Here is a 13,865-nt window from a genome sequence, read left to right as displayed (position 1 = left end):
AGCAGAATAAATAGGAGATATTTGCGGCTCACAGAAAAGAGAAGCCTGTTGATCCTGGTGTTAGAGACTCACATTGACTAGGCCTTACGCAGTTGTCTTTCTTCTGTCCTATACTAATTATTATCAAACAGGAGCCAACAGGAAGCAGTAAAAGTAAATAAAAACACACTGAGATTAAAATGTGGTTTGCTAGTTCTCTCCAAGCTTGGCGAGAGTTTGACACTTTGTCTCTCTATATCTGACCTCTGACCTCTGACTCCCGACCTGCCTCCTCTAGATAAGGAGCCAGTGGCGCGTGGCGGTGGTCGTATCGAGGTGACGTGGGAGAAGATGAGCAAGTCTAAACACAATGGTCTGGACCCTCAAGACGTGGTGCAGCAGTACGGCGTGGACACGGTTCGGCTCTACATCCTTTATGCAGCACCACCTGAACAGGACATCCTCTGGAATGTCAAGAGTGAGTTGTGATGTGTCGTGAGGGTCAGTCGTTGGTCAATGTCGAGCCATCGGCGAGCGTTTGTCACCCTAGTTTTTGCTGTGTTTCCTGCACCGTTGAACACTAGTTGGACACATGAGGCAACGCAACAGTTGGCCCTTGTCACCACTTGTTCTTTGATGTCGGTTTGGTGTGTCTGGGCTTTAAGAAACCAATATCAATTGTTTTCAGATGTCGTAGTAAATCTCATTTTGAAAAGGTGTCTCTCCCACAGCATGTCACAATATCCTTTTCTTCTGTGTCTGTGTGTTCATCACCTCAGCGGATGCCCTACCCGGGGTTCTGCGATGGCAGTCTCGGCTCTGGCAGCTGGTGACCAAGCTGAGGGGGGCTCGGCAACTTGGAGACATCCCCAACCCCTCCCTGCTGAAAAAGAAAGAGCTGGCAGAGGCCAAGAAGATCTGGAAGAACAAGAACTACGCTATTCAAGAGGTAGAGCCTCAGACTGTCTGTGGTCTTCATGAAAAAAAAGGCCCCTGGTGACATTATTTAACAGTTAGCTGTTGCTGCAGCCATTACCAGCAGGGGTCAGTACCGGGCCCATATTTAAAATGACAGTAAGTTAGTGGTCAGCTTCCTTCAGTAAGATGAATGAATCATCCCTTTGCAGCTGTTACCTTTGGTCTATTTTGAATTTTCTCTGCTAATACAAACTATCTGTGGTTGTTGGGTTTGGCCTTTTACACTGCACTGTTAGAAGGCTTAGTGAGACGTCTTTTCTCAGTTGTAAGGTACGATGTACGTTGACATGGTCCAAGCTAATATGTCACTCATTACACAGCACAACAGTAAATAGTCCTGGGCTCCAGCTCTCCCATCCAATGCTAAACATCCATCGCAACCTGACACCCCCTGAGTAAAGAGTAAAAGAAGGGGATGGAAATTGATTTTAGATCCACTCCGTCTCCTTTCACACTTTATAAATAGCCTCCTTTGGCTGCCAGGTTTGATTCTCCCTCTCCACCCCTCAGGGCTGGTGCTTTTAAAGGACCTCAGGCTGTTTGCCATAAGCTCCCAAAGCTGAGGCCGTCCTTTGATCCGTCCCTCAGAAAAGCCTCAGTTATCGACCTCCTCCTCCCTAAGGCCCTTTCCAAATGGGTTCTTCTTCCCCGAAGGCTAAGCAGGGCAATGTTGACATGCTGTGTGCCTTCAGCCGGTTCACATAGTGATAACAAGGAGGAGGCTCCTCTTTTGGGCCTGTCATTGTGTTCTATTGATCCCTTAAAGGCAGAATCAAAAATATTCTATGACATGATGAACGTAAAGCCTCAGTCTTTATCATTTTTACCAACTGACTGTTTCATCTGTTTTATGTTTGTTTGCATTTTTAGGTGACATCTCACTTCACAGAGGAATTCCTCTTCAACGCAGCCATTTCCCGCCTGATGGGACTCACTAATACGCTGAATGTGAGTGTGCCTGCCGGTACCTTGAAATAAAGACATCACATTTATTACTAAACACTTTGGAAATCACCTTTTCTTTTTTTTTACCACTGTGTGTGTTCAGAGTGCAACGGTCAGGCTGTTGCAGCACAGTGTGGAGTTTGAGGAAGCTCTGGCTGCGCTGGTGATGATGACAGCGCCCATGGCTCCTCACCTGGCTTCTGAACTTTGGGCAGGTTGGTGACATGCAAATTCTTCACAAATAATGCACTCTGCCCCGCCTCTTGTGGGGAATCAAAGACATATTAAAATGTTCATCCATCACGTGACAAACCTCGAGATGTTGCATCTTCTTCTTATTGTACACCATTAATTGAATTAGTTTTATTCATTTGTGTTAGACTCTGAATATCAGTTAAGGTCACATCATGGTGCATTTGTGTTTGTGGTAAAATGAGGTTATTTCTAATATCTGTAAGAGGAAGTGAGTAAGTGCCCATCAGTTATGTAACTAACAGCTGTTAGGCCAGTGACACGTTTTCATTTGTATATCTGTTACACATCCTTGACAAATTAAAGCCATACAACAGTTCACCTGAAATATATTCATTGTCCATCAAATGAAACTGAAAGCAGCGCTGCTTGGTCTTGGCCAAGTGTAGAAAACAAACAATACAAAAGAAAATCTAGCGTCACTTTTTGTGCCTCATGTGAAACCTTTCCCCCCGACGCTGGCCTGGAGGACATCCCCTCATTGTTGATGACACACGTACACAAGCTCTCTGCACACAGCTGAGAGAAAAGAGGTTCCGGGAAAACATATTGTCCAGCTGATAGCCGAAGTCAGGAAAACCTGACAGATAACCGCTGGGAGGAAGAGGCGTGTGTGCTTTTAATGAGTGACTGCGTGCATTTTGTTTGTGCTCCCATGCGTAGTTTTAGAAGCAGCACATGCAAGTGAGAAACCTGTGAACTCTGCTACACTCGGTCACGTTGTATTTCTCAAACTTTTTCTCGTTGTTTGTAACTCACACACACACAGTACAGGATAGAGGAAGTTCACATCCTTCCCTTGTGCCTACAGAGCGACATACACTTAAAACAGGACAGGAGGTGGTGGGATGTTGTTTGACCCTTCATCAAGATTCTTTTTCTCTAGTTGGTGAAAAGCAACATAAAAGTCATCTCCAGCAAATTCTCTGGCTCGCTTTAATAAAAGACAACCTATTTACTTTGTTCTGGTCTATTTTCACTAAGTGTTTTTCTCCTCAACACTTGGCTGAGTTCGTGTAATGGCTGTTTGAGAGAACCTCAGCACAAGAAACCATCTCCGCAGTGTAAAAGCAGGTACTTTAATGTTCTCCTGTGTTTCCACACAGGTCTTTGCCAGGTGAAAAACCCTCTCAGCCCCCTCCTTCTGCGGGGAGGAGATGTCCTACAACAGTCCTGGCCGACTGTGGACCCCGAGTACCTGGAGGCCCCTGACTTTGTGGAGCTGTCTGTGCTGGTAGGATCTCACACACACACACACACACACAATCTCATGGACGTTTTTTTTCTTTCCATGTGTAGAGTTAGAGAAGGAGTGGACCAAAGTTCTGACCCAGTTGTGCTCATGAACCTCAGCCGCGCCAAATAACATGCTTGTCAAGCTAAAAACGAAGCTCTTACTTTTCTTCATTTTTTGTTTTGAACATAAAAAAATTTCTTGCGGCCCTTTGCTCGTTATTTATACTCAACTTTATTAATCAGCGTATGCGCACAAGTTCGCTCTTGCATCCAGTACCATTTTCACTCACTCTCTGCTCTTAAACTGTAAGTCTTAGGTCCATGATTACGTTCATAGTCTGTAATTTTCAAGAGAGCCTATGATTACCCAGTGTGTGTGCGTGTCCACACGTGTGTGTGTGTGTTTATGTGTCTGCATGTCAAGTGGTGTGCTTAAAGCTAAAAAGACAAGTGGGTCAATAATTAAAAGCCAGGCACAGAGCCACTGTGTTATTCCTGACTCACGGTTACTCTCTCACTCTCATTTCTTGTGCCTTTTTTTCCTGCTTGTGCGCTCAATCACACAAATAGCGAAAGCCCTCGGTTTGGCAGCGTATGTCATCATCAGGAGTGTGTAAGCACTACATATGTGTGTGTGTGTGTGAGTGTGTGTGTGCACTTTCAAAGGCATTAAAGACAATCAGAGAGTAGGCTCAGAAAATCAACTTGGATCAGATCCAGGCGTCACACATGCTAACACTGGCACATGAATGAAAACACACACACACACACACACACACACACACACACACACACACACACACACACACACACACATGTCAGTCTTCACGGTGTCCTGAATATCGACTCAGTTAATAGATAAAAGCTTGAACTGCTTTAATCTGACTGTTTTCTCTCTAGAGGGTCGTATCTCCGGAGAGAAACTGCTAATCCCCTCACTCTCTCACACACAGACACACATACACACACAGATACACACGTGATATGTGATGATAGCAAACACAGTCAGCTGACTAACAGCACCTCTCTTTCAGCGGTTCGATTCTCCTTCTGTACTCTGATGGAGAGACAAGAAAGCACATGATAGAAATGAAAGAGACCTGGAGTGTCTGTGTGTGGGCTTGTATTGCTATCTTTATGAGGACCAGTTTTAGTTTTAAACCAATGTAGTGCAGACGCTTCTGTATTGTGAGGCTGGTCCTCACCACTTAAAGGGACTGTTGAAGGGTTAAGACTTGGTTTTAATTTTAAGATGGAGACATACTTGCTTTTATCAACATGGTTGCGTGCACATGATGGCGTTGGCTGTGCACCTTCTTAGAAATTAACACAACGCATCTGCCAGATACAGTATGTGATCGGCACATGAACAGTAGGGGCAGTATGGTGATGACGTGACGGCATGCTTGATTTATGGGCCTTACATAACATCTATGGCACCGCTGTCATTTTTCTGCCATGATCCCAGGATTAGCAATAAAGTAACCCCAGTGTCACCATGTTTATTGTTTACATCATTCAAATCTCAAAGTTCTGAAGGTCTGAGTTCTCTGGTGTGCCCTCTAGTGGAATTTATACTTCTGCGTTGAATCGATGCCGTAGCGTAGGCTCTGTGTCGGCATGGAAGCCTACGTCGTAGCCTGGCGTGCACCTCCCCAGAAATGTAACTACACATCGCGGCAACGCGGGCCTGTCTATTTTTGTAAGCTGAAACCATTTCCCTCAGTGGAAACAAAGCTTTTATTTACTTTAATTTCACAGAAAGGAAACAATAAATTGTGAAGACAAATAAGGCTTCACAAAAATAGCATTTTAGGCATTGCTCATCATATGAGCAGAGGAAATCTCTGCTCGTTGCCAGGCTAATTTATACAATGTAAAATGCCATAGGCTGGCGCTAATAACGTTAGCATGTTATATTTGTTTGGAAAACGTGTTTAGTATGACAGTTGTTTTGTCAGTGAATCTTGTGAGTTATAATGGAGCCAATTTATGTTCCATGACCTTTGTTAAATGTTGCTGTTGTCCCTGGTTTATATGAGTAGAGGAAAAGTCCGCTAGCCGCTAGGCTAATTTATACAATGTAAAATGCCATAGGCTTGTGCTAATAACATTAGCATGTTGTATTTGTGGGGGAAATGTGTCCAGATAAAAACAAGTGCTTTGTCTGTGAATGCTGCGAGTTATAATGAAACTGATTTGTGTACTTGTGTTTGATATTGTCTCTATTAAGCCATATTTGATGTGTGTTTTGAATCAACTAAACTTTACATCACTTCACAGAAACCCCACCACCGACTAGTGTTTTGGAGGTGTAACTGTAGAGTGACACAGACACACCACCACACAAGTATAAATGCTCGCAACGGCATAGACCACGTGTAGGCTACAGCATAGGGTCTGCCACACAACTATAATCGCTGCAAAACTAGCTTAGTACATAGACAAGTGTATGAACAATTCCGTTCACGATGTGATCACGTGGTTAAAAAGCAAGTATAGCTCCAGCCTGAGGGTTAGAATTAAATGTGTTTGTACAACTCTGCTTTCTCCATAATCATATTTGCTCTGTCTGGGACTGAAAACAATTCTCTTTTACACATTTTCATGTATGCATTCTTGTTTTCTTCTTGTGCATCTCTCATACGCAAGTCATAAATCCTATACACCCAATGTATACACCCCGTCTGCCCTTACACACACACAGAACATATATTTGAGCTCCCAGTGCTCGATGATGATGTTGATGTTGGTTTTCCTTCAGACTGAGCTCTCTGTTGTGGGCTCCCTCAGCCCTGTGGAGGCAACCTCACTCCCTGTGTCCTCTAATCAAGTAGTTGGGTTCGTCCCCGAAGGGAGGCCAGCGCTGAGCGTCCTCAGACACACACACACACACACACACACACACACACACACACACACACACACACACACACACACACCACTGATTTCAAACCACTTCTAGAAACATGATCACATTCACGGTGTACACACATGCACTTGCTTTTAAACATTACAAGACTGAGTGCCCTTCCCATACCTACCACTAACTATGTGTTTGAAGGGTTCACTGTATATGTGGAAGGAGAGGTGGAGCCTGTTATTTTGGGGCTTGTGTGCCAGGAGGGAAGAGTTGGGTACAGTCTGAAAGGGCAGAGCTGCTTTCAGATGGAGACTTTGGCAGAACAGATACTAATTTATCCCATCTTTTTATTCCTCTATTTTTACCCTCAGATAAACAACAAGGCCTGTGGGACTGTGTCCGTGCCGCTGCAGGTGTCCAAAGATTCGGAGCAGGTGCAGAAACTCATCCTGGAGAGCCCGTTCGGACAGAAGCTTCTTGGCGAGCGCAGCATCAAGAGAGCCATCCTCTCCCCTAGGACCGCCCTCATCAACTTCCTCATTGATGAGTGATGTTTAGGCATTCACAGCTACTTCTGTAACTGCTAGATGGTTGTGAACGCCATCATGTCAGTTAGTGACTTCACGGAAAGAGAAAAGAGGATGACTTTAATGTAAATTAAGACAAAGTTATCATTTTTAATGTAAATATGTCTTAAGATTTTTATTTATATTTTCCTGTTTTTAATAAAAGCCTGAAGAAGCAGTGGAGTTTCTCATCTCTTTAAAAATCCCCAAGCGAGATTTAGCACCTGTCTCTTTCACATCAGTCTCCCATTTAGTCAGACCCTCTTGACAATCACACATGAGCCCAAACACCACTTTAGATTCCACTCTGTCTGCCATTTGCCTGTCTGCTTGGCATCTGGGCTGAGTCACACAGTCCAGATCTGCCTTATCAGTGCTGTGTCTCTACCTCTGCTTCTGCTTTTAGCCACAGATCCCCTCTGAGCACCAGACACGTTTGGTTTCTTAGAAGTGGCACTGTGCTCTGTGAACCCTTTTTGCCATCAAAGGTCTATCGGAGGTCACCGAAGAGCCTAATGTGGTCGGGGATTTTTCAGCTTGCTGCAGTATCATGTTTGTCCATTGTTGCACTGTGCCGATTCATCAGCTTGGTGTCTCTGTCTCAGCATATGGCCGACGTGACTCAGACATCAGCACTGACTTGGCAGAGCGGCAGCGGCAGCACTGAAATGTATCCATGTATACACCCACTGGCCTATCTTTAAAGGCTCGGTGAGTAAGCACTTATTTGATACGTACAAGCCCTTGCACCAAGAGTTTTTGGTAGCAGCATAACAAAAGTCTCATATTTTGTCTGGTTCGGGTCAGTGTGTGAACGAACAAGAAGGAATGTGATCTCTTTGAAAAGTGAGATACACTTTTGCAAGGTCATCTTCTGTTTGAGGGATTGCTTTTATTTTTATAGTATAAGATGGTCAGCTTTTGATTGATAAAATCATGCTGTGTCATGTTATGTAAGGCCATAGTGGGATTTATATTAAAACATGATGAATAAAAAAGGTGTGGGCAGAGACAAAAACACATTCCTCACTGATTCCCCCTAACCTTTTTTCCATATTTCTATCTCTGACCATCAGGTGACAGGAAAAGGCTCCCAGGAGAGACAGAATAACAGGAAGTGAAATCAGGAATAAGAGGAGGGGAGCAAAGAGCCAATGCTGTTTTAGTTATTCTCGGTATTGTCTCCGATTCTGTGAATTTGATCTCAACCAGATGCTGCCACAGCACAAAACAGAAAGTGGGTGTGTGAGCTCTTGACAAAGATAGAGGGGCATTTTGTCTTCTGTCAACTCATTTCTGTGTGCCGTGTTTTCTTTCACACTTTCAGACAGGCGGTATGAAATCATTCGAAAATGGGAGGTCGTTTTTAACCGCTGATTTCTTCCTCTTTTTGTCACTGCTGCTGTTTTTTCACACCTTCCTTTCTCCTCTCCTAGCATGTAACACCAGCTAATGAAGTGGCCTAAGCAATAAGCTGCAGTCGCCTTGTCATTGAAAAGAGCGACGTTTTCATTTTAGATGTGTCAGAAACGAAAGAAAACACTCTCTAGACTTAAGTTACCACCTGTTTGAATAAACAGACATGTAGGATATTAACAGTGTTGTTTGGCAAAATGAGGTCTGAGCTGAACCAATGCATTTCCTCTAATAATTAATTTTGTCACTAACAGCCCCTGGAGTCATATAACACTTTTCGTCAGCTCTGCAGTTTCCATGACAACTAGGATTATTGAATAGGCAACAGAATACAACTGTGACTCGCTTTCTCTCCAGACCACAGTCGTAGTCTTTCTTACACACAAGTTGTACAGCATGAATTCTCTTTGATGAGTTAAAGAAAATCACTTTCCTTCCTCTTGAGAAACTCTGCTGGTGGAAAAAAAAGGGGTGGAGTGCACAGCGGTACAGTCACAGTCACAGTCACCCTCCATTGCACCAGTTGAGTCCCTGGACTGGGTTGTGTATTCTCACAGGGGGGACGCAGCTCATTATCTCGGAGGCTGACCTCAAGCCCGGTAATTTGGTCATCCGTGGATGTTTTTTGTGTGAGCTCATTGTATAAGCAGATTTTCACAAGTCCTTTTATTGTTTCGGGGATAAAGCTAAACTGCTGGCGTGTATGTGAAGGCATCGCACTTGCCAAAGTTGTTCATTTATTTACTGTACATCGCCATAGTAACAGTGTTTTAGTCAGTTTGGCCTTTTCTAGAGGTGAAAAGGGCCATGATCAACGCTGTGCACTTTTCATTTCTCTTGTGCAACAAGTCTTTCTTATATTTATATTTTGTGTTAGATACTGTGGCATCCTCCATACATCTTATTTCCATTTCTATTTCCTAATTACTCTATGCCTACAGTTTAAGAGCGAATGTAATGTCCCAATTTCCCCCGGGGATCAATAAAACATTTCTGATTTCTGAGAAAACTCACACAGGTGTAACGTGTTTTTTCTATGTATTTATTCCTTACTGTAGATAAACTTTTATGAAAGTATAGTATAGGTGGGTGCCACTATTTCCTGGTGTACTCTTCTTATCTGCCACAGCTGTTAAATCCATCCATCTCCATCCAGCCAGAACATCTGCTGTCAAGCACTTAGCAAACACTGGCTGTATGTTGCTCAGCTGCTTCAAAGTAAAAGCCTCCTCATTGAATTTAACTCAATTTTGCAGTTGCATATGCTTTTATGTAAATGCAAGCAGCTCAAACTCATCAGTCTGAGGATGGACGGTGTTGTTAGTTGTGCAGATTTTAAAGCTCTCTGGATAAAGTAAAATAAAAACAATTGACTTGGTTGGTTGTTTCCTGTATGACAGCAACATATGTCTTTATGAAAGTATGAGAATAAGGATTTGTATGCTTGGAGAAATATAAACACATTGATTGACTGACTGATTACTGACATCATTAAATGCTGAGAAAATATTGTGAATGTTTTCACCCATGCCCCGAGTGTGTGGCGTGTTTGAATGCCGGGAAATAAAGCCTTTAATGAGGCATGTAAGACACAAATGGGCCAGTTAACATAGCTGGTGAAACCAAATAATCTCAGGTTTTCCAAAGCTCCTGTTGTTGTTACCACAGTAAATTAACCTTTAACGAACACCTGGAGCTGTTAGAGAAAATAGCTTCAAAACACACATTATATAAAACTAATACATACATTTTATTATTAGTTTTATAAGCTAATGCCGATATGTCACAACTTGGCAACTCTTGTTTCATTCATTTAGATACTGTCCTTCACTTTCTCTGTGACTAACACCAGTCTGCATGTGAACAAGGTCTCTGGGGTTTTACTACAATAATACCCTCTGTTTTTTTGTATGTGTGAGAAAGAAGAAAAGCAAGTTAATCCTCTTGCTTGAAGGGAATGCTGCATAATGGTGACTGTTTCCCAAATATACAGATGGTCGTGCCTTATAAACCTTCTGTTTTAATTACACAGCCAGCAGCAGCCTGGAGGCCCCCTCAACATACTGGCTCCATATTTTTTCACATCAACTGAGGCTGTCAGACAATATGAAAAACTCAGCCTCCATCCAGGACACAAATAAAATGTGTTCCTATGCGTTAGCTGGGAGACTGAGCGTTTGTTTCCATATGCAATATGAGTTCATCCCATTGTACCCCAACTCTGGCTCAAATATTCCAGCCGGGGTCAGGACACAATGCGGAGGGGTCACGGTGCGTGTGTATGTGTGTGTTTCATGAGTAGGAATGTGTGACGTCATTCAACCAAAACAGAGGGGCACTGGCACTGTAAATAGCCCCCCTCAACCACAAGAAAAACACACCCATACAGTAGTCACAGTAGTTTTATGAGTTTACTCCACTACATAGATTGTTTATGAGATGCGGGAAACTTTAAAAAGTTGTGTCAGAGTGCCACAGGGCTTTCTAAAATAATTACCCATCCCCCATCTGCTTTACTTTATTTTTCCTCCTCTTAAACCCAAAAGCAGTGGTAGAAGAAGTATCCAGATTCTTTTACTGAAGTAAAAATGGCGACATCACACTGCAAGAGCTCTACATTAGATCTAAGAGAGTTCTGCATTAAAAAGTGTTACTTAAAGGAATACTTCACCCACAAAATAACTATTTGTAAATCAATTAGTTATGCCATGGTACCTTGGATTAGAGAGGAAAACGTTGCTTTTCTCGCACGGCTCCACAGAAAAACGTTTAAACATATTCATTAATTGATTGTGTGGGGACCACCATTAACATCAGCAATACTAAATAAAGAAATATCTATTTACCAACTCTCACAACTTGTTCAGTATAATCCACGTCTCATTTATCCAGTCTTATGCTCGATACTTTACAAACACATGCATTTTTACTAAAAAAAACCTTAGTATTAATAAAATGGACACCAAAGTGCCTTTTGTAGACTGGTTTTGAGCAGACTACAGAAAAGGTTCACTTTCAGTTCAGGTTTTAGCAAAAATGCATGTGTTAAGGATGTACTGAGCATATGGCTGAATAAATTAGACTTGGATTATACTGAACAAGTTGTGTGACAGTTTGTAAACAGATGTTTTGATATAGTTTTGCTGTTGTTCAAGTGGACCCCACTCAATCAATAAATCAGGATGTTCTCCGTTTGTCCGTGGAGCCATCTGAGAAAAATGTTATCCTCTCTAATTCAAGGTGAATTCACAAATTCAAGCTAACACGGCAAGACTTACCGATATTCAAATGGTCGGTTTGTGGGTGAAGTATTCCTTTAAAGTTCCAGTGTGTAGGATTTAAGGGGCATCTCTTGGCAGAAATTGTATTTAATATGCAAAGCTATGTTTTCGCCAGCTTATAATCATCTAAGAATGAGCTGTTTATGTCTACATAAGGAGCAGGTCGTCTTCCACAGAGTCTAGCATGTTCTACAGTAGTCCAGAAGACACAAACCAAACACTGGCTCTAGATAGGGCCATTCATGTTTTCACGTTGCCCACCATAATTCTCCCACACGCTTGGCACACTGGAAAAGTTTCAGTTCTGCAACCTCACCACTAGATGCCACTAAATTCTACACACTGGACCTTTAAGTAAAAGTAGATGTAAATTGGAATATTTTGATAAAAATACAAACTACTTGGACGATGACAAGTGAAAGTTCTCAATGCAGAAAAATGGCTTAATGGTAAGTGTTACACTATCATCTACAATATCACTGGAATGTAAGTTGGCTAGTGATATAAGGTGATGGAGATAATAAAGTAGCTAAGTAGTTGTCAAATAACATGAAGTGGAGTAAAATGTAAAAAAAAAAAAAAAATCATCATTTTAACCTGTTTTTGCTGCTCAGTCAGTTTGACACCCTGGATAGCCTATATCCTTCAAATGCACAAACCTGCTATCTTTAAATATCCAATCAAGAGAGACTCTCACTGCAGCCTGTTCTGTTTTGTTCCGAAAATGTCGGTGTGCAACCCTGTTCTGAGGACAAAAATGAGGTGCAGACTTCCATCTGTCACCGGTGATGAGGAAATACAGTGAGTGCTGGACGGAGCAGTGAGTGACAACAACCCCGTCCACATTTAAGAGTACTGTTTGCGGTGGAAAAGCTAGGGTCTAGGTACCATGTCTGAAGGGTTACTTTTGGTTCCAAAGGTACCATACCGAAAGTGTTTGGTCAAAACGAGGCTCTATAGGTCTGTTTCTCTCTGGAATCGCTTTTTTGTTTCCAAAAATGTGATCATATTTCCTCAGGGAATGCAGTTTGTTAAGCAGGATTTATGCCTCTGCCTCGAATCGATGCCGTAGATCTGTGTTGACGTAGAGCCTCCACCATACTCTATGCTGTAACCTGACATGCACCTCCCCAGAAATGTAACTACACCTCGCAGCGACGCAGACCTCATGTCTATTTTTGTAAAAGGAAATAATTTCCCTCACTGGAAAGAAAACTTTTATTTACCACTATTTCTCAGATGGGGGACAATAAATTGTGAAGAAAATAAAGCCCCCAGAAAATAGCATTTAAAGTCTTGTGTCCTGGCTTCATATTAGCAGAGGAAATCTCTGCTTGTTGTCCATCTTAAATGCAGAGGCTTGTGCTAATAAGGTTAGTGTGGTATATTTGTTTGGTAAACGTGTTTAGTATAAGACAGTTGTTTTGTCAGTGAACCTTGTGAATTGTAATGGAACCAAATTTTATAACGTTACCTTTTTTAAATGTTGCTGTTATACCTGGATTCATATGAGTAGAAGAAAAGGCTGCTATCTGCTAGGCTAATTTGTACAATGTAAAATGCCATAGGCTTGTGCTAAAAACATTAGCATGTTGTATTTGTGGAGAAAATGTGTCCAGCAAAAGACTGAAAGTGCTTTGTCTGTGAATGCTGCGAGTTTAAGTGAAGCCAGATTGTGTACTTGTGTTTGAAATTGTTGCTATTAAGCCATGTTTAATGTGTGTTTTGAATCAGCTAAACTCTACAGCACTTCATTGAAACCCTGCTGCTGACTAGTGTCTTGGAGGTATAACTGCAGAGTGACACAGACACACGCATGTGGTAGTATAAATGCTCAGAACGGTGTAGGCCAAGTGCATAGGCTGCGGCGTAGACTCAGGCCATGTTTCCATGAACACGATCCGCTGAAACGGAATCGTTTCTCATTTTCATTTTGAGAAAAGTTCCGTGTTCAGATGCCAACATTTTGATAACAATCGCCGTGCACACTGGTCCGCAAAAATGACCAAAAATGCTGTAGTATACATGCCAGGCCAGCAGTTGGTGGTGTGACATTGTAATGAAACAACATGTGCCTGTGCACATGTGCTTCCTTCTACAGAGTGATGATGTATAAACAAACAAAATGGCAACTGCACAAACATTTGTCTGGACGGACGACGAGGTGGAGTTGCTACAGTAAAAATTACACTTTGATGGAGAAGCGTTGATAAATTCAACAGGGTGAGCAGCACAAACAGAGCTCGGGAGTCCGCCGTTGTTGTTGTGATGGTCTACTTGGTCATGCATGCCTAGTGACTGGAAGTGTAATGTGCATGTGTGAAAAGTCTTACTGCATCTTGCAAGTTT

At 42.4% G+C, this 13,865-nt stretch overlaps 1 protein-coding gene across 1 annotated transcript in view; it reads left to right on the top strand.

Annotated features, from left to right (window-relative positions):
• The window catches only part of lars2 (leucyl-tRNA synthetase 2, mitochondrial), a 46,655-nt gene extending 39,658 nt beyond the window's left edge, over positions 1-6,997 (top strand). Inside the window, exons 16-21 of the mRNA XM_050047074.1 lie at positions 278-457; positions 759-928; positions 1,828-1,905; positions 2,006-2,117; positions 3,261-3,388; positions 6,625-6,997. Of these exons, the coding sequence (XP_049903031.1) occupies positions 278-457; positions 759-928; positions 1,828-1,905; positions 2,006-2,117; positions 3,261-3,388; positions 6,625-6,804 (848 nt within the window). The 3' untranslated portion in view covers positions 6,805-6,997. The remainder of the gene's footprint in view (positions 1-277; positions 458-758; positions 929-1,827; positions 1,906-2,005; positions 2,118-3,260; positions 3,389-6,624) is intronic.
• Positions 6,998-13,865: the final 6,868 nt, after the last annotated feature.

The sequence above is a fragment of the Epinephelus moara genome, chromosome 6 (assembly GCF_006386435.1).
Source record: "Epinephelus moara isolate mb chromosome 6, YSFRI_EMoa_1.0, whole genome shotgun sequence".
NCBI classification, from domain to species: Eukaryota; Metazoa; Chordata; class Actinopteri; order Perciformes; family Serranidae; genus Epinephelus; species Epinephelus moara.
The sequence above is the reverse complement of the archived record's forward strand: the minus strand, read 5'-3'. Positions and strand labels throughout refer to the sequence as shown.